The sequence below is a fragment of the Stegostoma tigrinum genome, chromosome 4 (genome assembly GCF_030684315.1).
Source record: "Stegostoma tigrinum isolate sSteTig4 chromosome 4, sSteTig4.hap1, whole genome shotgun sequence".
NCBI lineage: Eukaryota > Metazoa > Chordata > Chondrichthyes > Orectolobiformes > Stegostomatidae > Stegostoma > Stegostoma tigrinum.
This window is the reverse complement of record NC_081357.1, coordinates 71,144,340-71,170,568: the sequence shown is the minus strand read 5'-3', so window position 1 is coordinate 71,170,568 and position 26,229 is coordinate 71,144,340. Positions and strand designations below refer to the sequence as shown.

Sequence of the window (26,229 nt, the reverse complement as noted above, 5' to 3'; positions counted from 1 at the left end):
GCGGTTGATGTACCTCATTCCTCACATACAAATTTTGCTGAACATCAAATTTTCATATCATTTCATTTAGATAATTTCTAGGTTAAGAGTTAGCAAAATTTGTAATATCAGCTTAATTGCAATATTTAAGCAAGCACTGCAAATGCAACTATGTTAATACGAAACATTATTACTAACATTTTAAAATACCATTGAGTAATTTGGTCAAGTTTAATACATAAGAAAAAGCAAGAACAACATTTTTAAGTTAAAAAACTGTTCAGTTTTGTTCTTTATAAATTGTGATACTTGCTGAAATTAAATTGAGAGTGAGCTTTGTAATTGTTCTGTGTGGATTGAGATAAATATAATAAATCCATTCAAACAATTTAGAAGAGAGAAATAAAACAAAGAAAATCATCTTCATGTACCTTTAGATAATGACTTACCCCACATAGTATTTTGTATATTTTTAATTCTTTACTTTCCTTCTGTACAGTCTCTTCTTGAAAATCCATTATTTGATCCTGCGAGGAACTAATTTTTGATCCTCATTTAGACATGCAAGTTCTCAAAGCTTGGTGAAAAGCAGTTGCTACACAGTTCTTGGTCATGCATACATTCACTCTGAGTCTTCCTGTTAATATGTCTTCTATTGATTTGGCAAACCTGTAGACTCATATCTCTTAATGTGGTACAAAGGTCGAGGTAATTGTCTCTACAATTGACATACACAGTAAGAAATTATTACATTAGAAAATAAATTCTAAGCGGGGTTACAATCTAAGGCAACTAAACAGTTGAAATGTAATTTTTAGGACTTACACAATGTTATAATAAATAATTTTTAAAAATAGTATCAATCATTTTTTGGTAAGCAGAAAGCTGTAGGTTAATTTTTAACTGCATGAGGAACTCTCACTTTCACATCTTTTTTCATGCCCACTGACATCATTTGGGAATATTTTCATTATCGCAAGCAGGTACAATGACCAAACATGTTCATGTCAGCAACAAATATGACAAATATTGAATGTCTTCTTTTAGATTGCATGGCATACCCTTAATTTAAAAAATTGATTAAATTGATGTCAGCTTGTTGACTCTTTAGTTTAAGAGAACACTTGAAATCTGCTACCATGTGTTGAAAGTTAAAAACATTGGAATAGATACAGTCTCATGAAATTGAACAGTAATTTTTTTTCCTTATTTAAGAAGTGCTTTGTTTCACAATTTTTAAAGACATTGTGCAAATAACTGCACAATCAAGAATACTTTCTTAAGCTATTGTACAATCACAGGTACTTCCTTTTTATGAAGTCATTGTAGATTCATAGAAATTTTAGCAGTGTCCACAACTTACAGTTTATGGGGTCATGGAATATCCTTAGGGCAGATGCTTGAGTGGAAATAAAAAAAATGGGGAGAGTTGTAAATGGACTGTTAATTTGTTTTCTCCTATTTTGCACTATCAACTCGGATAAAAATCACCTCCAATGAATGTACTATAAATATCAACCATGTTGTGCCACTCGAGAAGAGTTTCTAGTTCTACGCAAAGGCTGAGATTTAATTCTATTCCATTTATTCAGTGAGGACTTTCAAGCTAACATACAAAAGAATAACACATCTGTTTGATGGTTTAATGGGGTCCCTGCCATTTCTGACTTATGACAGGTAACAGATAACATTCAGATTCAGAAACAGAAAAGGTTAAGCAATGTTCCCCCACACAGAGCAAGATCAAGAATATACTTTCACAGTCTAACTCATTTAGTTTTAGTTTAAATAGAAAATATGTTAGTACATTGGATCGTTTGGATGTGAGTTTGCTCGCTGAGCTGGAAGGTTCATTTTCATGCGTTTCATCACTTTTTTTTATTTGAAAAAATTATACTTTATTCATAAGATGTACAAAAAATAAAACATATTTATACACCTAACCAGTCATGCAAGCTGCTCCGGGTTACCCAGGGGGTACGTACACCGACGAAAGGAAAAAAAAACAAACAAAGAAAAAAAAACAAAGCAAAGAAAATACCCCGGCAGTCGTCACCCCGCACAGTCCCCGTTGGCCCCCTGACCAGTTGGGGAATGCGCCAGTTGGGCCCAGTTACCAGATAGGGCCCTTTTTTCTATTCTGGACGAGGGGTTTCATACCATGGACTTTCCCCACCGCGCCTTGACAGCGGCTGCCCCAAGCTTTAGCACGTCCCACAGCACGTAGTCCTGGACCTTGGAGTGCGCCAGTCTGCAACACTTGGTCGGGGTCAGTTCTTTCAGCTGGCAGACCAGCAAGGTGCGGGCAGACCAAAGAGCGTCTTTCACCGCATTGATGGTCCTCCAGGCGCAGTTGATGTTGGTCTCGGTGTGCGTCCCGGGAAACAAACCGTAGAGCACGGAGTCCTGCAGCACGGAGCTGCTCGGGATGAACCTCGACAAATACCACTGCATCCCCCTCCAGACCTCCTGCGCATAGGCACACTCCAGAAGGAGGTGATCGACAATCTCGTCCCCCCCGCAGCCACCTCGAGGGCAGTGTGCAGTGGCGCAGTGATTCCGGACATGCATAAAGTATCTCACTGGCAGATCCCCTCTCACCGCCAGCCAAGCAATGTCCTTGTGCTTGTTTGAAAGTTCTGGTGATGAGGCATTCTGCCAACTGACTTTGGCAGTCTGCTTGGGGAACCACACGACGAGATCCACCCTCTCCTTTTCGCGAAGGGTCTTGAGGATACTACGTGCCCACCACTGCCTGACGACCTTGTGGTCAAAGGTGTTTCCCTTCAAAAATTTCTCCACGAAGGACAGGTGGTACAGGACGGTCCAACTACTCCGAGCGTTCCACGGCAACGAGGCCAGGCCCATCCTTCGCAACACCGGGGACAGATAGAACCTCCGTAAGTTGTGACACTTGGTGTTTGCATACTGAGGATCTACGCACAGCTTGATGCAGCCGCACACAAGGTAGCCATCAGGGCGAGGGAGGCGTTTGGTATGCCCTTTCCCCCATTTTCCGGGTCTTTGTACATGGTGTCCTTGCGGACCAGGTCCATCCTCGACCCCCAAATGAAGTGGAAGATGGACCGGGTGACCGCAGCGGTGCAGGTCCAGGGAATAGGCCAGGCCTGCGCCACATACAACAGTACCGAAAGCCCCTCGCACCTGACAACCAGGTTCTTACCCGTGATGGAGAGGGACCGGAGCGTCCACCTGCCCAGCTTCTGCTTCAATTTGGTGATACGCTCCTCCCAAGTCTTAGTGCACGCCCCAGCTCCACTGAACCAAGCACCCAGCACCTTCAGGTAGTCTGTGCTGACGGTGAAAGGGATGAAGGAGCAGTCGTCCCAGTTCCCGAAGAACATGGCCTTGCTCTTGCCCCTATTGACTTTGGCACCCGAGGCCAGATCAAACTGGCCGCAGATGTCCAACAGCCTACTCACCGACCGACGATCGTTGCAGAAGACGGCGACGTTGTCCATGTACAGGGAGGTCTTGACCTGAAGGCTTCCCCTGCCTGGGATAGTCACGCCCTTCAGGCTCACGTCCTTCCTGATGGATGCGGCGAAGGGCTCCACACAGCACACAGGCAGGAGAGAGCGGGCAGCCCTGCCTGACCCCAGATCTGACAGGAAAACTGTCTGATTCCCACCTGTTGATCAAGACTGCGCTAACGATGTTGGTGTAGAGCAGCCGGATCCAATTGCGGATGCCCTCCCCCAACCCCAATTTGGAAAGGACGTCCCTCGTGTAAGCATGAGAGACCCTGTCGAAGGCCTTCTCCTGGTCCAGGCTGATGAGGCAGGTGTCCACCCGCCTGTCCTGCACACAGGCAATCATATCCCTGATGAGTGCGAGGCTCTCAGCGATCTTCCTGCCCGGCACAGCACAGGTTTGGTCAGGGTGAATCACCGACTCCAGGACAGACCTGACCCGGTTGGCTATGACCTTGGCCAGGATTTTGTAGTCCAAATTCAATAGTGAAATGGGACGCCAATTCTTAATTTCTTCCCTCTCCCCCTTCCTCTTCTAAATGATGGTGATGATGCCTTTCCTCATGGACTTGCACATTTCCCCTGCCCGAAGTGCACTATCGTACACCTCCAGCAGGTCCTGGCATGACCAGGTCCCACAGAGCAGAATACAGCTCGACCGGTAAGCCGTCGCTCCCGGGAGTCTTATTCCTCTCCAAGGACTTGAGGGCTCTGGTCAGCTCGTCCAGGGATATCGGCCGGTCCAGGCACTCCCTCGTGCCGTCGTCTAAGACCTCCGTGTTAGACGACAGGAACGACTCGGAGGCCGTGCTGTCCGTGGGTTTCGCGTCGTACAGTCCGGCATAGAAGGATCTGCTGATCCTCAAAATGTTGGGCCGAGACGACATCACCGAGCCGTCATCCTCCTTCAGCCGGCTAAGCACAGAGCTGTCTTTGTTCACCTTCTGAAAGAAGAAACGCGAGCACGTCTCTTCCTGCTCCACGTAGCGGACCCTGGACCGGATGATTATCCTGGAGGTCTCCGCGGCGAAGAGCAAGGCTTGCTGGCCCCTCACCTTGCGGAGGTCCTCTGTGACATCGACCCCCATCAACTGCAGAAGGAGCAGGTTTTGCACCCTTTTCTGGAGTCGCGACAGCTTTCCCCGCCTCTTTCTCGCCTTCCGAACACCCTTGAGGACAAAGAACCTCTTGATGTTCTCCTTCACCATCTCCCACCAGTCGCCCAGAGACTCAAAGAGGGGTTTCACGGTTCTCCAACCGGGGTACTCCCTCTTAAGCTTCTCGACGTTCTCTGGGGTCAACAGAGTAGTGTTGAGCTTCCACGTCCCCTTGCCGGCCGGCTGGTCGTCCTGTAAGTGACAGTCGGCCAGCAGGAGGCAGTGGTCAGAGAAGAACACCGGCTCGATGCCAGTGGACCTGACCGAGAACGCCCGTGACACAAACAGGAAGTCTATCCTTGAGCGAATAGACCCATCTGGCCGCGACCAGGTATAACTCCGCTGCGCTCCGTGTGCAGGGGCGCTGAAGACGTCGAGCAGCTTGGCGTCCTTCACCGTGCCCATCAGGAATCTAGACGTGACGTCCAGTTGACACCCCCCACCCGCTGTCCCCACGCCGGATCTTCCATCTGCATCGATGATGCAGGTGAAGTCTCCACCTAGGATGACCGGCCTGGGCATAGCCAGCAGGGATGGAAGCCGCTGCAGGACGGCCAACCGCTCACGCCATACCGCTGGGGCGTACACGTTGATCAACCTCAGGGGAGCGTTCCTGTAGGTGACATCAGCCACTAGGAGGCACCCCCCCCCACCTCCTGAACTTGAGAGATGGCGAAGTTACTCCCCCGCAGCAGAATAGCCAGGCCCGAGGAGCGACAGTCGTTACCCCCCGACCAGATCGAAGGCCCACAGGTCCAGGCGCTGGACCATTTCCCATATCTGCTGAGGTGCGGTATCCCGCACTCCTGCAGAAACAGGAGGTCCGCCCTGATGGCGGTCAGGTAGGCCAAAGTGGACACACATCTTGCCGTTGACTTGACGCTGCGCACATTAATGCTCGCAACCCATACCCCCATTGTGGGCAGTGACCGCAGTACCCTCCCCAAGTCCAAGGTCCAGCCCCTCCATCTGTCCCTTTATGCCCATTGCTCGGGCTAACTGCTCCTCGGGCTCAGGAAACCATCCGTGCTGCCTTCCGGGTGGCATCCCCCCGTCGGGGCTACGGAGGCAGGAGAGTCCGGCCCTGGGTCAGGCTGGGGACGCGCTGTTTCCTCCTTCCCACCTGGAAGTTCCGGCGGGCCCTCCAATGCCCCAGCGGCACGTGACTGGGTGTCGGAGGGAGCCTCAGGACGCCTCCCGTCACCTGGAAACGTGGTGCTGCTTTCCTTCTCCCTTGAGATCTTTAACTTCTGCTTCGGGCAGGGCCTCTCCGAATCCCCCTCATCAGAGGAGCTCTTATAGCCCCCCTGTAGCTGCCTCTTCCTGCCTGATGGTTGCGGTTCCTGGGCCCGTCGACGTGCCTTCCTCCTCGCTTTCCGGACCGTCATCCACTCCCCTGGGTCGCCTGTCGCCGCCTCCATCGACTCCGGGTTGTCGGCGGGGAGCAGAGCCTGGAGGGGCGCTTTGCTGGCCTCAGGCCCATCCTGCGGGGCTGGGCCCTCCTGCACGACCTGGCCCTCCTGCACATTAGTGGGGTCCTTGCAGGGCCCTGGTGCCTTCCTCTCCTCCAGGGGGGCTGGCCCCGCATTGCCCCTGCCGTCGACCTGGGCATAGGTGGTCCCCCGCCGCGGGGACGCCCTATAGAGGTGGCCCGCTTCCCCGCAAAGGTTGCAGCTTTTCTCTTGTGGGCAATCCTTTGCAAGGTGTCCCTCCTCCCTGCAGTTCCTGCAGATGGTGGCTTTGCAGTCGGCCGCCACGTGACCTGACCTACCACAGGCATGGCAGACTTTAGATTGCCCTGCGTAGGTCAGGTAGCCCTTGCTCCCGCCGATCACGAAGCTGGGCGGTGGGTGTACGACGTTCCCGTCTGCGCTCATCCTCAGCGTCACGTTGACCTGCCTCTTACTGGTCCAGATGCCAAAAGGGTCCATGATGTCAGTTAGGTCCCCTTCCACCTTCACGTACCTTCCAAGGAAGGTCAGGACATCAACTGCTCGCACGTGCGGGTTGTACATGAGCACAGTCACCATACGGCTCCTCTGCGCTGGCATCACAAACAGCGGGACAGCGGTCAATACAGAGAGGGGGCCCTCTCTGTTCACTGGTTCACTGAGCTTGAAGGTTTGTTCCCAGATGTTTTGTCACCATTCTAGGTAACATCAACAGTGAGCCTCCAAAAAAGCCTGGTGTTATGTCCCGCTTTCTATTTATCTGTTTAGGTTTCCTTGGGCTGGTGATGTCATTTCCTGTGTTGGTGATGTCATTTCCTGTTCTTTTTCTCAGGGGATGGTAGATTGGCTCCAAATCAGTGTGTTTGTTGATGGAGTTCCGGTTGGAATGCCATGCTTCTAGGAATTCTCGTGCGTGTCTCTGTTTGGCTTGTCCTAGGATGGATGTGTTGTCCCAATCAAAGTGGTGTCCTTCCTCATCTGTATGTAAGGATACTAGTGATCGTGGGTCATGTCGTTTTGTGGCTAGTTGATGTTCATGTATCCTGGTGGCTAGCCAATCTACCATCCTCTGAGAAAAAGAACAGGAAATGACACCACCAATGCAGGAAATGACATCACCAACCCAAGGAAAGCTAAACAGATGAATAGAAAGCGGGACATAACATCAGCGCTTCACCGGAGGCTCACTGATGATGTTACCTAGAATGGTGACTGATTGTCTGGGAACAAACCTTCCAGCTCAGTGAAGCAGCTTACATCCGGAACAAAAATAAAGACCCACTCTTTTGTGGACAGAGAGGAGGAGAGCACTGTGTTGGAGGTGGAAGGAAGACGTCGGGTTGGCTGTGTACCCTTGCAACCGGTGGATCTTAATGCTGGCTTTGGCCTAACACTGGTTCAGGGGAGCAGCCAACCTGCAATGATGGCTGCAGCAAGTGCTCGTGCCCCAGGTCATGGGGTCTGGAACACCATCCGTGTTTCCGTGAAGAAGATGGATGAAGGTGCACCTGCAGATGGTGGCTTTGCAGTCGGCCGCCACGTGACCTGACCTACCACAGGCATGGCAGACTTTAGATTGCCCTGCGTAGGGCAACGACATGACCCACGATCACACCTCCTTCGTGAAGAGGGTCCTGTTGGACTGTTGTGGGTTCGCTGCTGCGGACATTTACTGCCTGCAAGATTTTCCCGGAGGAGGTTTTTACGATGTAACCTTCAGGAGTGCCAAGCTTTGCGAGCACTTCCTGGAGGTTTTGAAGGAGAAAGGAGGTGAGGGCCCCCTCTCTGTATTGACCGCTGTCCCGCTGTTTGTGATGCCAGCGCAGAGGAGCCGTATGGTGACTGTACACATGTACAACCCGCACGTGCGAGCAGTTGATGTCCTGACCTTCCTTGGAAGGTACGTGAAGGTGGAAGGGGACCTAACTGACATCATGGACCCTTTTGGCATCTGGACCAGTAAGAGGAAGGCCAAGGTGATGCTGAGGATGGGCTCGGACGGGAACATTGTACACCCACCATCCAGCTTCGTGATCGGCGGGAGCAAGAGCTACCTGACCTACGCAGGGCAATCTAAAGTCTGCCATGCCTGTGGTAGGTCAGGTCACGTGGTGGCTGACTGCAAAGCCACCATCTGCAGGAACTGCAGGGAGGAGGGACACCTTACCAAGGATTGCCCACAAGAAAAAAGCTGCAACCTTTGCGGGGAAGCGGGCCACCTCTATAGGGCATGCCCGTGGCGGGGGACCACCTACGCCCAGGGCGCCAGCAGGGGCAATGCGGGGCCAGCCCCACCGGAGGGGAGGAAGGCACCAGGGCCCTGCAAGGACCCCACTAATGTGCAGGAAGGCCAGGTCGAGCAGGAGGGACCAGCCCCGCAGGATGGTCCCAAGGCCAGCAAAGTGCCCCTCCAGGCTCCGCTCCCCCCCCGACAACCCGGAGTCGATGGAGGCGGCAACAGGTGACCCAGGGGAGTGGACGACGGACCGGAAAGCGAGGAGGAAGGCACGTCGGCGGGCCCAGGAACCGCAACCATCAGGCGGGAAGAGGCAGCTACAGGGGGGCTAGAAGAGCTCCTCTGATGAGGGAAATTCGGAGAGGGCCCGCCCAAAGCAGAAGCTAAAGATCTCAAGGGAGAAGGAAAGCAGCACCCCGCTTCCAGGTGACGGGAGGCGGCCTGAGACTCCCTCCGACACCCAGTCACGTGCCGCTGGGGCCCTGGAGGGCCCCCCGGAACTTCCAGGCGGGAAGGAGGAAACCGCCCATCCCCAGCCTGACCCAGAGCCGGACTCTCCTGCCTCCGTACCCCCCGATGGGGGGATGCCACCCGGAAGGCAGCACGGACGGTTTCCTGAGCCCGGAGAGCGTCCAGCAGTTAGTCCGGGCAATGGGCATGAAGGGACAGATGGAGGGGCTGGACCTTGGACTTGGGGAGGGTACTGCGGTCACTGCCCACAATGGGGGTACGAGTTGCGAGCATTAATGTGCGCAGCGTCAAGTCCACCGCAAGATGTATGTCCACGTTGGCCTACCTGACCACCGTCAAGGCGGACCTCCTGTTTCAGCAGGAGTGCGGGATACCGCACCTCAGCAGGTACGGGAAATGGTCCAGCGCCTGCACCTGTGGGCTTTCGATCTGGTCGGGGGGTAACGACTGTCGCTCCTCGGGCCTGGCTATTCTGCTGCGGGGGCGCAACTTCACCATCTCTCAAGTTCAGGAGGTGGTTGGGGGGGCGCCTCTTAGTGGCTGACGTCACCTACAGGAACGCTCCCCTGAAGCTGATCAACGTGTACGCCCCAGCGGTACGGAGTGAGCGGTTGGCCGTCCTGCAGCGGCTTCCACCCCTGCTGGCTACGTCCAGGCCGGTCATCCTAGGCAGAGACTTCAACTGCATCATCGATGCAGCTGGAAGATCCGGCATGGGGACAGCGGGTGGGGGGAGTCAACTGGACATCACGTCCAGATTCCTGATGGGCACGGTGAAGGACGCCAAGCTGCTCGACATCTTCAGCGCCCCTGCACACGGAGCGCAGCGGAATTATACCTGGTCGCGGCCAGATGGGTCTATTCGCTCAAGGATAGACTTCCTGTTTGTGTCACGGGCGTTCTCGGTCAGGTCCACTGGCATCGAGCCGGTGTTCTTCTCTGACCACTGCCTCCTGCTGGCCGACTGTCACTTACAGGACGACCAGCCGGCCGGCAAGGGGACGTGGAAGCTCAACACTACTCTGTTGACCCCAGAGAACGTCGAGAAGCTTAAGAGGGAGTACCCCGGTTGGAGAACTGTGAAACCCCTCTTTGAGTCTCCGGGCGACTGGTGGGAGATGGTGAAGGAGAACATCAAGAGGTTCTTTGTCCTCAAGGGTGTTCGGAAGGCGAGAAAGAGGCGGGGAAAGCTGTCGCGACTCCAGAAAAGGGTGCAGAACCTGCTCCTTCTGCAGTTGATGGGGGTCGATGTCACAGAGGACCTCCGCAAGGTGAGGGGCCAGCAAGCCTTGCTCTTCGTCGCGGAGGCCTCCAGGATAATCATCCGGTCCAGGGTCCGCTACGTGGAGCAGGAAGAGACGTGCTCGCGTTTCTTCTTTCAGAAGGTGAACAAAGACAGCTCTGTGCTTAGCCGGCTGAAGGAGGATGACAGCTCGGTGATGTCGTCTCGGCCCAACATTTTGAGGATCAGCAGATCCTTCTATGCCGGACTGTACGACGCGAAACCCACGGACAGCACGGCCTCCGAGTCGTTCCTGTCGTCTAACACGGAGGTCTTAGACAACGGCACGAGGGAGTGCCTGGACCGGCCGATATCCCTGGACGAGCTGACCAGAGCCCTCAAGTCCTTGGAGAGGAATAAGACTCCTGGGAGCGACGGCTTACCAGTCGAGCTGTAGTCGGCTTTGTGGGACCTGGTTGGCCAGGACCTGCTGGAGGTGTACGATAGTGCGCTTCGGGTAGGGGAAATGTGCAAGTCCATTAGGAAGGTCATCATCACCCTCATTTACAAGAGGAAGGGGGAGAGGGAAGAAATTAAGAATTGGCGTCCCATTTCACTATTGAACGTGGACTACAAAATCCTGGCCAAGGTCATAGCCAACCGGGTCGGTCTGTCCTGGAGTCGGTGATTCACCCTGACCAAACCTGTGCTGTGCCGGGCAGGAAGATCACTGAGAGCCTCGCGCTCATCAGGGATACGATCGCCTATGTGCAGGACAGGCGGGTGGACAGCTGCCTTGTCAGCCTGGACCAGGAGAAGGCCTTCGACAGGGTCTCTCATGCTTACATGAGGGACGTCCCCTCCAAATTGGGGTTCGGGGAGGGCATCCGCAATTGGATCCGGCTGCTCTACGCCAACATCGTTAGGGCAGTCTCGATCAACGGGTGGGAATCGGACAGTTTTCCCGTCAGATCTGGAGTCAGGCAGGGCTGCCCGCTCTCTCCTGCCTTGTTCCTGTGCTGTGTGGAGCCCTTCACCACATCCATCAGGAAGGACGTGAGCCTGAAGGGCGTGACTATCCCAGGCAGCGGAGGCTTTCAGGTCAAGACCTCCCTGTACATGGACAACGTCGCCGTCTTCTGCAACGATCGTCGGTCGGTGAGTAGGCTGTTGGACATCTGCGGCCAGTTTGAACTGGCCTCGGATGCCAACTTCAATAGGGGTAACAGCGTGGTCATGTTCTTCGGGAACTGGGACGACCGCTCCTTCATCCCCTTCACCGTCAGGACAGACTACCTGAAGGTGCTGGGTGTTTGGTTCGGTGGAGCTGGGGCGTGCACTAAGACTTGGGAGGAGCGTATCACCAAACTGAAGCAGAAGCTGGGCAGATGGACACTCCGGTCCCTCTCCATCATGGGTAAGAACCTGGTTGTCAGGTGCGAGGGGCTTTCGGTACTGTTGTATGTGGCGCAGGCTTGGCCTATTCCCTGGACCTGCGCCGCTGCGGTCACCCGGGCCATCTTCCACTTCATTTGGGGGTCGAGGATGGATTGGGTCCGCAGGGACACCATGTACAAAGACCTGGAAAATGGGGGAAAGGGCGTACTGAACGCCACCCTCACCCTGACGGCTACCTTTGTGTGCGGCTGCATCAAGCTGTGCGTAGATCCTCAGTTACCAAACACCAAGTGTCACTACTTACTGAGATTCTACCTGTCCCCGTGTTGCGAAGGATGGGCCTGGCCTCGTTGCCGCAGAACGCTCCGAATAGTTGGACCGTCCTGTACCACCTGTCGCTCGTGAAGAAATTTTTGAAGGGAAACACCTTTGACCACAAGGCCGTCAGGCAGTGGTCAGCACGTAGTATCCTCGAGACCCTGCGGGAAAAGGAGAGGGTGGATCCCGTTGTGTGGTTCCCCATGCAGACTGCCAAAGTCGTTTGGCAGAATGCCTCATTGCCAGAACTTTCAAACAAGCACAAGGACGTTGCTTGGCTGGTGGTGAGAGGGGTTCTGCCAGTGAGATCCTTTACGCATGCCCAGAATCTCTGCGCCACCGCACACTGCCCTCAAGGCGGCTGCGGGGGGGACGAGACTGTCGATCACCTCCTTCCGGAGTGTGCCTATGCGCAGGAGGTCTGGAGGGGGATGCAGTGGTATTTGTCGAGGTTCGTCCCGAGCAGCTCCATGACGTGGGACTCCGTGCTCTACGGGCTGTTTCCCGGGACGCACACCGAGACCAACATCAACTGCGCCTGGAGGACCATCAATCCGGTGAAAGACGCTCTTTGGTCTGCCCGCAACTTGCTGGTCTGCCGGCTGAAAGAACTGACCCCGACCAAGTGCTGCAGACTGGCGCACTCCAAGGTCCCGGACTACGTGCTGAGGTCGCGCTAAAGCTTGGGGCAGCCGCCGCCGAGGCGCGGTGGGGAAAGACCATGGTGTGAAACCCCTCGTCCAGAATAGTAAAAAGGGGCCTATCTGGTAACTGGGCCCAACTGGCGCCTTCCCCAACTGGTCAGGGGCCAACGGGGACTGTGCGGGGTGACGACTGTGGGGTATTTTCTTTGCTTTGTTTTTTTTTCTTTGTTTTTTTCCTTTAGTCGGTGTACGTACCCCCTGAGTAACCTGGTGCGGCTTGCATGACTGGGTAAGTGTATAAATATGTTTTTTTTTGTACATCTTATGAATAAAGTATATTTTTTCAAATAAAAAAAGTGACGAAACGTCTGAAAACTAACCTTCCAGCTCAGCGAGCAAACTCACATCCAGAAACTCAACCTGAGCTACAAATCTTCTCAAAACTCGCTAACATTGGATCTTTATTACTTTTCTCAGTAAAAGCATTGGGTCATCAAAGTGCCTGCTATAGAAACGGCACATTGGATTGTCAAGTGTTAAATATAAAGTAAACCCAAAGCTTTCTTTATTCAAACGAGGTTATCTCTCCATAGTGAAATAATTTGCATGATAGAAGTGTAACTTATAAATGACTAATTGATAAAGGATCCAAGAGTCTAATAGCAATTTCTAGATTGCAAGAAGAAATGTATTGCGTTCAAAGGCTGCCAGATAGGTATTTCTAATCCAGAACTTTGCTTTCTCTTCTAAAGCCACAAGAACAACACACATTGGAAATGCTTAGAGTCTTGTCATCTGGTGATGGTATTTGCTTTCCCACTTTGCAGGCCGAAGTTCATGAACCACACTGTGCTCATGACTTCAAAGTACACATCATAAATTGTTGTGACAAAATTATTTTCATACTGCTATGTTACAACTAAGGGCTACTCCTTTTGATATGGGTTTGCCATAATCAGCAATATTCATGTTTAGAAGGTAAGTTCGGACAATCAGCCAAACCATCACCTGTCCAAGTTCTCAGAGACATGGGACAAACTCAAAAAACAAGGGAGAATGAAGAAGATGCATGATCCATATGTAGATGCAAAACTGCCTAATTTGCACATTGGATTAAAATATAAGGGTCCTACATTTTTCACAGGAAATATGGCTATTCCAAAGTGGATCCTGAGCCCTGTTCCTGTGAAGTCACAATACTGAGAGGAGCATCATTCAGGAAAAATAAAATCCAGCTCAGAAAACTGTAGAATATTCCAGTTGTAAACAACGCACACGCACACGTACAAATAAGTTTGGACAATGATGTGGAGACCATGAGGAAACCAATCAACATGCTGACAACATGCAAGTTTCCAACACATCCACAAATTGAGAATACCCAAGTTTAAAGTGTAAATGTCCAGAAGGTTACACCATCCCAGGTTTCTGAAGGACTGTGTTCCCAAGTTGCTTAATAGTTAATCATAGAAGGATATGGCATGCAAGAAAGCCATTCAGACTATTGTCTTTGCACCTGCTCTCCAAATGAACCTTATGATTAAGTCCATTGTTTTGCTTATTTCCCCATATTCTTGAGCATTATTCTAATTTAAATATGCATTCAATGCCCCCTTGAACTAATATTGTTTGAAAGACTTACATTTGAAGGTCTGTGGAAAATTGATGCGTTCCAAGTTTCATGGAAATAGCTGGAATTGTTTCTTTAAAGGAATATTAAATGGAAAGTTCATGACAGTCATTGGAGATTTTTGTTAACAATGGTTCCTGTAAATCATATGGCTGGTCATAACAGCTTGCTTTGCTGCAGAACCTTGTGGAGCAGATTTTGAATGGTGACTGGTTTGGAAAGGTTTTTTCTCTAACTGGTTGAGTTGGATGAAAATCTGCTAAGCACTGGCCTATTCCAAAAAAAATCAGACTGGATTTGAAACATAAATGCAATTTGTCTCTTCACAGATCCTGTCGAGACCTGCTGAATTTCTCAAGCTCTTTTTTTTATTTCTGTGAAGAGCAAGCTGAGTTGGATGGAAATCTGCAAAGAACAAATGGCCCAGCTGATTGCTCCCATTTTTGAAAAGAAGTTAAGCACATGGTGAAACCTGTTTTTTTTTCTAAAGAATGTTTGAAGGAATATCTCAAGATTGTACTTCCAGAGGGAGCCTTCAGAGACAACTGTGATTGGTTAGTGACTTGACCACATGTGCGAGAACATCAGAGCAAGAACATCTGGAACATTCTACACATTATCCTTTCCCCTTCAAGAATAACCCCTTGGCCAATTTATGTTTCAGAATTTTTTTCCAAAATGACAATTTCTGCAGATCAATCTTTGTTCTCCCTGTTTTTCTCATGAGGTTTTGTTTAAGCATTTATACTTCTATGTCATTACGTCTGTCAGAAAATACTGTATTTATTAAGTTTTATATCAATAACAAACCCATAATTGTGTTTATTAAGAAAACGTGTTGAAGGAAAAAAGGTCTCATTGTTTAAAGCCTGAAATAGAGAATGAATTTGTGTTCTTGATAACTGGAAAATGTTTTTAATTTTATGTTGTGACCCAAAAGGTAACAGGACTAGAGTGACAGTACACTCCTTCAGCCTTGATTGTAATGATTTAAAGACACTTAGAGGGCCCTCTTGTGGTGAAGTGGTTGTATCCCCACCCCGAGAAGGGGAGGATCAGGTTCAAGTTGCACTTGCTCTGAAGGTGTAAAACAACATTTCCGAACAGGTGATTAGAAAAATCGGTAAATTCAAAAAAGACACTTAGACTCTTAAATTTTTCAAATAATTGTTTTTGTGTAATTAGTTGAGCAACTATTCTGATGTATAGAAACAAAAACAGAAATTGCTGGAAAAACTCAGCAGGTCTGGCAGCATCTGTGGAAAGAAAGGAGTTAACATTTCAGGTGCAGTGACCCTTCTTTAAAACTGATTGTAGCTTGGAAAAGGTGAGGTAGGAGCAAGCGATAGGTAGAGATGGAGCCCAGAGAGAGAGAGAAAAACAGTTGGACAGACAGAGGAATAGGTAAAGGTCAGCATGGGAGTAATAGTACCTGCTACTGGGAACTGTTAGTAGCTGTTAATGGTATGTTTGTTTGTGGTAGTGTTTGTGGTAGCAGCCCATGAGGTGACATGACATGCTGTGTGGGGTTTGGGGTCAGGATGTGGGAGAAGGTGCTCAGACCCTAAAATTATTGAACTCAACATTGCATTCTAAAGGCTGCTGGGTTTCCAAGTGGAAAATGACATGCTGTTCTTACAACTCGTGCTAAGCTTCACTGGAGCACTGCAACAAGCCTTAGATAGAGATGTTGGCCAGAGAACATATGGTATGTTGAAGTGTCAGGCAATGGGAACTCAGGGTCATTTTTTACAGACAAAATATATTGTCTCCCCAAACTAGAGGAGACTGCATTGTAAGCAGAAAGTACATTGTACTAGACTGAGTGAAGTGCAAGTAAAGCACTTACCTGGAAGGTGTGTCTGGGATCTTGGACGCTGAGGAAGGAGTAAGTAAATGGGTAGGTGTTACACCTTCTGAGATTGCATGGGAAGATGCCATGATGGTGTTGGGAGTGGACCAAGGTGTCCAGACGGAATGGTTGCTGTGGAACACAGGACAAGGGAGGGGAGGGTAATATGCATCTACTGATGGAATCTCACTGGAGCTGGCTGAAATGACAGCTAATGATCCATTAGATGTGGATGCTGGTGGAGTGGTAAGTGAGGACAAGGAGTCAAATTGTAGGAGATGGGTCAGACATGACTAAGGGCATTATCCACACGGTGATGGGGAATTCTCAGTTGAGGAAAAAGGTGGCTATTTTGCTGGACCCCTTGTTGGCATTATCGGAACACTTGCAACAGAGACAGGGAAACCAGGAGAATGGAATGGAGTCATTACTGGAAGCAGGGTGTGAGGATATATAGTCAGGTGACTATAGAAGTTGGCAGGTTTGTACTGGATACTGGTGGTCAGCCATTCCTCAGAAATAGAAACAGAGATATCACGGAAGTGAAGGGAGGAGTCAGAGATGGAACAGGTGAAGGCGAGGGTGAGGTAGAAATTTTCCAATTCCAGATGACAGAAAGGAAAGCAATACTGATGGTGTTATTGAAGTACCAGAGAAAGAGTTTCAGTAGGGCTGGAGTCAGACTGGAACAACTAATGTTCCACACATTCCACAGAGACAGGCATAACTGGGGCCCATTCAGGTACCCACAGCCACACCTTTGGCCTGAATAAAGTGAGAGGAGTTAAAGGAGAAATTATTCAAAATGAGGACAAGCTTGGCCAGGCAGAGGACGAGGATGGTGATAGATGGGAACAGTTCAGGCCTTTTTTCTAAGAAGAAGCCCTGAGCTCAGCCTGAGTGATGGACATGTAAAGGACTTGCACATCCATAATGGAGGCGGCTGACGCCCGCAAACTAGAAATTCTGAAACTGATGTAAAGCTTCAGAAGATTCACAGATCTAAGTGGGAAAAGACTCGACAAGGGGAGAAAGAAATCAAGTTGAGGTAGAAAGAGATGAATTCTGTGGGGCAGAAACAGTGGGTCTGCTCAGACAGTCTTGTTTGTGGATTTTGGGAAGGAGGTAGAAGCAAGCTGTGCGGAGTTGGAATTGGATTGGGGGGAGATCTCCAGATGAAATTAGATTAGTGACCATTGTGGCCACAATGGCCTGGTGTTTCATGGTGGTCTTATGATATGGGGGAGATGGAAGGAGGTGTCTGATAGCTGGTGCTCAGCCTCCACAATGTAGAGGTCAGCATATCAGACAACAGCACCACTCTTGTCAGCAGGTTGGATTGTTTCATTGCAAAGTCAGGGTTGGATTGACAGCACGGTCTGCAGTCAGTTCAGAGGGAGATAGTTTGACTGGGTAAGGGGGAGGGGTAGAGAAATTGAGGCCTTTTCCTGGTTACAATCAGTTCTACAAAGGGTCACTGGATCTGAAACATTATGCCTGCTTTGTCTCCATGGATGTTGCCTGACCTGCTGAGTCTTTCCTGTAATTTCAGTTTTATATTTTCATCATCTGCAGTTCTTTGATTTTTTTTGTTCTGATATATATGCATTTTCACTTGTGGTGTAATTGTAACTTGTAATTTGTTGTATTTAACTCTTACTTGATAACAAGTTGTGTTTTTTTATGAACTGAATTGAGCTGGATATGCTCATGAACCAAATATCAGAGAGTAACTTGCAGACCAATTGCCACGTGAAGTCCATTAGAAGCATGCTAGCGGAGAATTCAGATACATATCTGTGACAAGTCGTAGTCTTGCATCAACTTCTACAGGATTTTTAAGTAAACTGAATCCATGCATATTAATCTGCATGGCTTACTGATAAAGTAAAATATAATAAGGTTTTACCACGAATAATGAACTTTCTTAATCTAACTTCAAATGGTGCATAAAAGTTTTCTGTGGAGGCAGTTAAACCATAATAGTGGTAAATAACAATAGTCAATAATCATAATTTGAGTTTACAGCAACATTTGTGATAAGATTTTACAGAAAATCAACATCACAACAGACTGAACATTGCATATATAGTGTTTCTGTATGGTTTCCTAAGGGAGTCAACACGATTGTGTAAGTTCATCCCTGCTCCTGTCACTTTTTGTATTAGCTCAATGTGCTCTGCCCCACCTTCTATCACCCTGTATTCTCTGTCATCCTACTGTAATTCACTTCCTTCATTTTGTCTTGATACTCGACACTTAATCTTTACCTCACCCACCACCTCAATTAGAAAAGGGTCTGTGCAGAGGGGTTAAAAGTAAAATGCACAGATCACAACTCCAATCTATTGCACATTCATTTGCTGCCTTTTCCATGTCTGCTCACCAATGCTCAATTTGGCCTCCACCAGGGCTACTTGGCTGCTGACCTCATTATAGATTTGATTGAAACATGGATAAAAGTGTTGAATTCCATGATTGAGGTGACAGTGACTGCTGTTGATATCAAGGCAACATATTGACTAAGTATGGTAAGATTGAAGTCAATGGCAATCACATGAAAAACTCACCAGAGGAGAATATTAAACAGAAAAGAAGGTGGCTATGCTTGTTAGAGGCCAATTATTGCAGTCACAGGGCACCGGTGCAAGAGCTCCACAGTTAAGTGTCCGATATTCATATTCATAACGATATTCATCAATTATCTTCAATCTATCATAAAGTTAGAAATAGGGATTTTCACTAATGATTGTGCAAAGTCAGGGTCATTTACAACTCCTCCGCTACTGAAGTAGTCTTAATTCATATTCAGCAAGATCTGGAGAATATTTAGGCTTGAGCTATGAATTGGCAAATAAAAGTCACATCATGCAAGTGCCATGCAGTGAACATCTCCCATTAGAGAGATTTAACCATTCCCATGATATTTAACGGCAATTCCATTCCTGAATCTCTGACTATATACATCCTGGAAGTTACTATTGACCAAAAACAGAGCTAGACCAGCCATATAGTATGGTTGCCAATGCAGGTCAGAGGCTGGAAATTTTGAGGCAAGTAAACCTAACTCCCCAAAACGTGTCCAGTATCGACAAGGCACAGGTAATCTGATACTTTAAGCAACATTTTTATTTGCCGCCTAAGCTCAGTAGAAGCCGTGTGTACCATTTACAAAATGCACTTCACCTAGGCTCCTTTGACAGCATCTCCCAAACCCAGCACTACTAAAACGGAAAATGAGAAGGCTATCACATGCAAATTTCCCCCCATTCTGACTTAAAATATAAGGCTGTTTGTCGATTATTGATGGGTTAAAATCTTAGAACTCTGTTCCAAACAGCATTGTGAGCGTGAGATAGTCGGAGCTGCAGATGCTGGAGAATCTTACATAACAAGGTGTAGAGCTGGATGAACACAGCAGGCCAAGCAGCATCAGAGGAGCAGGAAGGCTGATGTTTTGGGTCTCGGCCCGAAGCGTCAGCCTTCCTGCTCCTCTGATGCTGCTTGGCCTGCTGTGTTCATCCAGCTCTGCACCTTGTTACCTCAGTATTGTGAGCATCCCTACTTCAGGTGGAATGCAACAGTTCAAAAAGGCAGCTCACTACCACGTCCTGCAAGGCAATTAGGAATGGTTAATAAAAGTGGGCCTGTCCAGTGAGGCGCACTTCCAATGAAATTTTTTTAAAAAATTCCCTTGCAAGAACAATGCTGAAATGAGTCGAAACTTCAATTTCCATGCATAAAGAAGGAATATAGCCTGCGGTTTAAGTGCTTTCCTGGGTTCCGACATAGATTCGCACCCAATCTATTTTTGGATCGATTCGAAATGAGGTTTTTGGGGGAAATTTGAGGGTAATTTGGGCACGGGAATGAATTTGTAAAGTTCTGGGTGGTGTCTGAGGTGGAATTCACAATTTGACACAGGGCTTTGCTGTTTCCTCCAGGTGCCGCACGGGGGCAGTGGCCTTGGGCGTTCAGTCTTCAAGCAAACAGGAAAGCCGGGGCCTCACTCACTGTCGCTGCTTTCAACGAGGCACCGGCTGAATGTAAAAGTCTCCGCCAGTTTACAGCGTATGTAGTTGAAATCTGAATGTGTAAGTGAATCGTTTGGAATACTGCTTTTATTTTTCGATTCGAATTCGCACTTGCAAACGGGGAAAGGAAACTTTGAAACGAAGCTGTTTTGAGAAAGTGCGGAGGCCATCGGAGCACGGCGGAGGATGAGAGGAGACGGAACGGCTCATCCCGGAAGCGGAAACTGCTCAAGGCTTCCGTGGATCGAAGGGGAGGCGGCGGCGGTGGCAGGGGGCCGCGAGATGGCGGTTTCCATGGAGACACAGCTCCAAAGCATCTTCGAGGAGGTGGTGGTGAGTGATATTGGGTTAGAGAGATGGGGATAGGGTGGAGAGAGAGAGAGAGATACACCAGGGAGAGGGAGGGAGAGAAGGAAGGAAGGAAGGAGTGAGTGAAGGAGTGCCTGTTATGAGTAAATCACCACAAGCTACCGTTAATTCAGCAACTTATTAGGAAATCTCACAGACAATCAAGTACTGAAACAATACTTTAAACTATTGAGCAAGTATAAGCCTGTGACTAAATTTACTCAGTACCCAATTAATGGTGAAATTTGGCCAGATTTCCAACCAACAGTGTTGTATCTCTGGAGGTTTCCAGGGTTCGGTCCTTCTCTAGTGTTGTTCTTCTTAGTTCTGCTGTTGAGTCGTTCTGGTGTTGGGTTCTTATACAACTTTCTGTCTGTCAAGATCGCAGTATGACATTATTGATATCCTTTAGGTTTGCTCATCCCCAGTATTGATTACACTTCTGGAGATTTCAAGTCTGCTGCTTGCCTTCATATCAAAAAATTAGCTCCATTGTTCCCCGTTGCGTTAAGATCTCTTTGAAACATGGCTTTTTTCCCCCTCTTCAAAACATTACTTCTGCAGGCAGGTCTAAATTGCCCAAATGTGATGAGGCAGCAGATTGTCAAATAATGTTATCTCTTGTCTCCCAGGAAACAGCTTGTTTATGTTGTTCCTGTAGCTCTTTTCTCCCAGGGTGGTTAATTCACATGTCGCTGTAATCCCTTTTTCTAACAGTTTCTCATTCTTCCTTTCATCTCTAGAAACAGTTTTCCTTTCATCTCTAGAAACAGTTTATCTCGAGTTATTGCCGTTTCTTTCAATCCATGTGTACCGATTTAGCTCAGTTAATTTTTCCAGTCCATGTACAGTTATTAAAATTCTGAAACGTATGTTGTCAAAAGAGAAATTGGGTTAGGTTTAGACAGAGAGATAACAGGAAGAGGGAGAAATCTACTTTGGGTTAAAGAGAGCAAGAGAGAAATTGTTAGGGTTAGAGGAGAGAGACAGAGCTAACATTAGTAAGAGTGAGGCACCAGTAGGGGGATGGAGTGGGGAGAGAGTGAGACCCACCAGAAAGAGAGCGAGAGAATTTATTGCCCATTCCTAGTTGCCCTTGAGAATGTGCTGGTGAGCTTGTACCTACTTCGGGTTGACCCGCAATGCCATTAGGGAGGGAATTCCAGAATTTTGACCCAGCGACAGTGGAGGAATGGTGATATATTTCCAAGTCAGAGTGGTGAGTGGCGTGGAGGGGCAGTTGCAGGTTGTAGTGTTCACATGTATTGGCAATCCTCAACCTTCTAGGTAGAAGTGGTATGTTTGGAAGTTGTTTTAAGACCGTGGGAAAAGAAACAGAATTAGGCCATTCGCCCAACAAGCCTGCTCAGCCTTTCAACCCGACCGTCTTTGGTCAATTTATGCTGTGCATTTTGTAGATCAAACATATATCTGCTACTGAGCATTGTTGGTTTTGGGAGTGGATGCTTGTGAATGTGATGCCAATCAAGTGGACTGCTTTGTCCTGAATGATGTTGATCTTCTTAAGTGTCATTGGAATCGCACCTATCTAGGCAAGTTGGAGAGTATTCCATCACATTCTTGATTTCTGGTCAATGGTAACACCAAGGATGGTGTCAGTGGGGGATTTAGTGGCGTTAACACTGAATGTCAAGGAGCCTTGGTTAGACTGTTTATTTTTGGTGATGGCCATAACCTGGCATTGTATGGCATGAATGATACTAGCCATTTGCCACTTGTCAGCCCATAACTGAATAAAGTCCAGATCTTGTTGCATTTGAACATGGACTGCATCATTATCTCAGGAGCCATAAATGATGTTGAACATTTCAGTTGTCAGTGAACATCCCCACTTCTGACCTTATGATAGAGGGAAGGTCATTGATGAACTAGTTGAAGATGATTGGGCCTCGAACAGTACCCTGAGGGAATCCTGCAGAGTTGTTCTGGGATCTCCAACAATCACAATCATCTTCCTATGTGTCAGGTATGACTCCAACCAGCAGAGAGTTTGCCCTGATACCCCTTGATTCCAGTTTTGCTAGTGCTCCTTCTTGCCACACTCAGTCGAATACTGCTTTGATGTCAAGAGTTGTCACTCTCACCTCAGCCCTGGAATTCACCTGTTTTGTCCATGTTTAAACCAAGGCTGTAATGAAGTCAAGAGCTGATTGACCCTGGTGGAACCCAAACTGGGGATCAGCTGGTTTACTGCTGAGCAGGTGCTGCTTGATAACACTGACGTCACCTTCCATCACTTTCTTGATGATTGACAGCAGACTGATGGGGGTGATAATTTGCCAGGTTTGAGTTGTCCTGCTTTTTAGGCACAGGATATACCTGGGGAATTTTCCATGTTATCGGATAAATGCCAGCGTTGTAACTGTACTGGAAGAGTTGGCAAGGGGAGCTGCAAGTTTAGGAGCTCAGGTGTACAGTACTATTGCTGAATGTTTTCAGGGCTATAGCCTTTGCAGAATCCGGTGCCTCCAACTGTTTCCTGATATGACATGGTGTGAATTGAATTAACTGAAAGCATGGAATGTGTAATGCTGGGGACCACTGGAGGAGGCTGAGATGGATCATCCACTCGGCACTTCAGGCTGAAGATTGCTGTGATGTATCAACCTTATCTTTTGGTTGATGGTCACTCTTACAAAAGTGGGCTTTTCCAACATTGAGGATGGGGATGTTTGTGAAGCCTGCTCCTCTAGTGTGTTGTTTAGTTGTCCATCACCATTCACAACTGGATGTGGCGAGACTGTGGAGCTTAGATTTTGATCCATTGTGGGATCGCTTAGCCCTGTCTAATACTTGAAGCATATGCTGTTTAGCATGAAAATGGTCCTGTTTGGTAGCCTCACCAGACTGACACCTCATTTCTCTATGTGTGGTGCTGCTTCTGGCATGCCAACCTGCAGTCTCAATTAAATCAGAGTTGATCCCTTGACTTGATAGTAATAGTTAAGTGGGAGATATGCTGGGTCATGAGATTACAGATTTTGCTAGAGCACAATTCTGCCGCTGTTGATGGTGCACAGTGCCTCATGGATGCCCAGCCTTGAGTTACTAGATCCCGTTTAGCATGGTGATAGTGCCACACAACATGATTGAGGTTGTTGTTAGTATGAAGGTGGGACTTGGTCTCCATGAGGACTGTGCAGTGATCACTCTTACCTATACAGTCATGGACAGATGCACTTGCAGCTGGCAGATTAGTAAGGATGACGTCATTTTTTTTTTCTGCTGCAGATCCCACCAGCTCAATCAGTAGTACTGCTGCCAGGCCGCACTTGGTGGAGGACAATGAAATCCCCCACCTAGAGTATGTTTTGAGCGCTTGCTACCCTCAGTGCTTCTTCCAAGTATTGTTCAACCTGGAGGAGTACTGATTTATCAGCAGAGGGAGAATGGCACATTGTAGATATAGGATTCAGAGAGAAGTGAGGAGATGTGGCAGTGCAGAGAGGGAGGTGGGTGGAGGGAGGTACTAAGACTTTGGTGGAGAGGGGAGCAGATGTTTGCAAAGGAGGAATGGATGGGGATGTAGGGTCAAGGGAGTCACATTAAAGGGAAAGAGAGGGATGAATGAGATTTGCAGTTGGAAGCAGAGTGGTGATGCAGAGCTGCAGGGGAGGAGATTGTGTATTTTGAGGATGGTCATTTGTAAAGGGGAGGAAGTGGAAAGAAGTGGGAACAAGGGGTGTATATGATAATGTTGCAGGAGAGGGAGGTGGCAAGGGGTTGCGGGAATTGGAGAAGGGAAGCATAGCAGAGAGGTGAAGGAAGAATGGGCAAGATGAATGAGCAATGTGGGGATAGGCTGTTGATGGGGGCATACTCAATTTTGAGCCCACAAAGAGGGGGAGGAAGGGAGAAATCAGATACTATGCAGAGAAACAGGTAATTGGTGAGTGCCTTTGACTGTGTTTCACAGTTAGAGGGAGAATGGGCATCCCAGTTATAATCTGGGATGGATAGATTTGGAGGAATGTGAAATGGAGTAAACAGTTTACACAAACAGTTGCACAATCAAACAAATCCCTCAGGCTTACTGTTCTCCTGTCAATTCAGGGAGACGATGGCCTAGTGGTGTTATCATTAGATTTTTAGTGCGCAGACCCAGTAGTATTCTGAAGAGCAGAGTTCAAATCCAGCCATGAGATGACCATCGAATTAAGAGTTCATGACCATTATCAATTGTTATAAAAACCTATGTGGTTGACTAATGGACTTTGGGAAGGCAACTGATGTCCTGGTCTGGCTTATATGTGGCTCAAAATGCAATATGGTTGACTTTTCACTGTACTCTGAAATGGCCTAGAAAGCGACTCAGTTATAATAATTACTCAAGCCTGCTAAAAGAAATGAAACTGTATGGACCACCTGATATTGATGAAGGCATGGGAAATGAAAATGGCAGGTATTGTCTTGAGCTTGTTGACCCTGCAAAGGGTCCTCTCTGATGAAGGGTCTAGGCCCGAAACGTCAGCTTTTGTGCTCCTGAGATGCTGCTTGGCCTGCTGTGTTCATCCAGCCTCACATTTTATTATCTTGGAATTCTCCAGCATCTGCAGTTCCCATTATCTCTGACCCTGCAAAGTCCTGCTTAACAACATTTGAGGGCTAGTGCCAGATTGGAAGACTCTTCAAGCAGCAGTAATTGGGACACTAGTTAACTAACAGCCTGACATAGTAATTCTCACTTGACAGGTGATATATCCCAAAAACCTCCATCACTATTCCTGGATCTGTCCAGTCTCACCAGCAGGACAGGCCCACGAGACATGGTGGAATAGTGGAATACAGTCAGAAAGCAGTTGCCTTAAGTTCTCAACATTGACTCCAAAAACAATGAAGTCTGATGGCACCAGGTGCAGTGAGACTGGGTCTGTGGGAGTAGGTGATAGAACCGACAGGAGGCAGAAAAAACTCATACTTGAACACACCCTCACCAGCCTGTCGGCTACAGATACATCTGTCCGTGTCAGAATCAGTAAGAACAACTACTGCACAGTCCTTGTGGAGACAAAGCCTGACCTTTTACATTCAGAATACCTTCCATCATTTTGTGTCACATTATCACGGTACTGAATGGGACAGAATTCAGTCAGATCTTGCGACTCCAGTCTTGGTAATCATGACGTGCCGTGGGTCATCATAAGCAGCAGAATTGCACTCCAACACAATCTGTGACCCCATTCCCTGGCATATCCCCAACTCTGATTTTCTGATGACGGGTTTAGGCCCGAAACATCAGCTTTTGTGCTCCTAAGATGCTGCTTGGCCTCCTATGTTCATCCAGCTCCACACTTTGTTATCTCGGATTCTCCAGCATCTGCAGTTCCCTTTACCTATGATACAATTTTAACCTCACTGCGAAGCCTCTTCCAGGGATGCCTAACCTGAAGAATTTACCCTCCTCCCTCTGGACAAACCTCAGGGGATCTCTCTTCCACTGCAACTCTCTTGTAATCTCTTCGGCCTTGAAACTGCTCGACCATGTCCTGAAGCAAACCAGGTACCTCGGCCACATCACCTTCCTCAGCACTTGCCTACAGAACCAGATCATCCCCAATGGACTACAGTCCACATTCAAACCTTCCCAATTTGTCCGCAACCGTGACCGTATCTACATCCAGAACATTGAGACCCTTCAGAAGCGTTTCTCCCTGCGAGTTTTGAAACACACACTCGCAGCAATGTGCTGGCATCTCCAGGCACTGCAATCCAGCATACCCCAGCTCAGAACCTCCCTCTCCCAGAACTGCAAAGGACCTCTCCTGTTTTTTTTTTATCCGTTGTAGGATCCGTAAACTGAACACCATTCTTCTCAACTTTACTGGACACTAAAAACCGTAACTGCAACAAACTCACTGGTCCCTGCCACCGAAAATGGGATTCCTCCACCTCCAAAATCCCCAGCCTGACCCTGCACCTCCCCCACAATGTACCCGCCGCTATTGGCCATGAGGTCGCTACCGGAGAACCCACT

The 26,229-nt window shown here is 48.4% G+C and overlaps 2 protein-coding genes across 3 annotated transcripts in view; one reads left to right on the top strand and one right to left on the bottom strand.

The window, feature by feature from the left end:
- The window catches only part of LOC125452266 (venom phosphodiesterase 1-like), a 155,325-nt gene that overhangs the window by 119,975 nt on the left and 9,121 nt on the right, over positions 1 to 26,229 (bottom strand). The window contains exon 3 of the mRNA XM_048530470.2: positions 429 to 697. Coding sequence (XP_048386427.1) covers positions 429 to 497 — 69 coding nt within the window. The 5' untranslated portion in view covers positions 498 to 697. The remainder of the gene's footprint in view (positions 1 to 428; positions 698 to 26,229) is intronic.
- The window catches only part of med23 (mediator complex subunit 23), a 96,814-nt gene continuing 90,415 nt past the window's right edge, over positions 19,831 to 26,229 (top strand). For both annotated transcript variants that reach the window (XM_059645408.1, XM_059645407.1), the window contains exon 1: positions 19,831 to 20,219. In XM_059645408.1, coding sequence (XP_059501391.1) covers positions 20,073 to 20,219 — 147 coding nt within the window. In that variant the 5' untranslated portion in view covers positions 19,831 to 20,072. The remainder of the gene's footprint in view (positions 20,220 to 26,229) is intronic.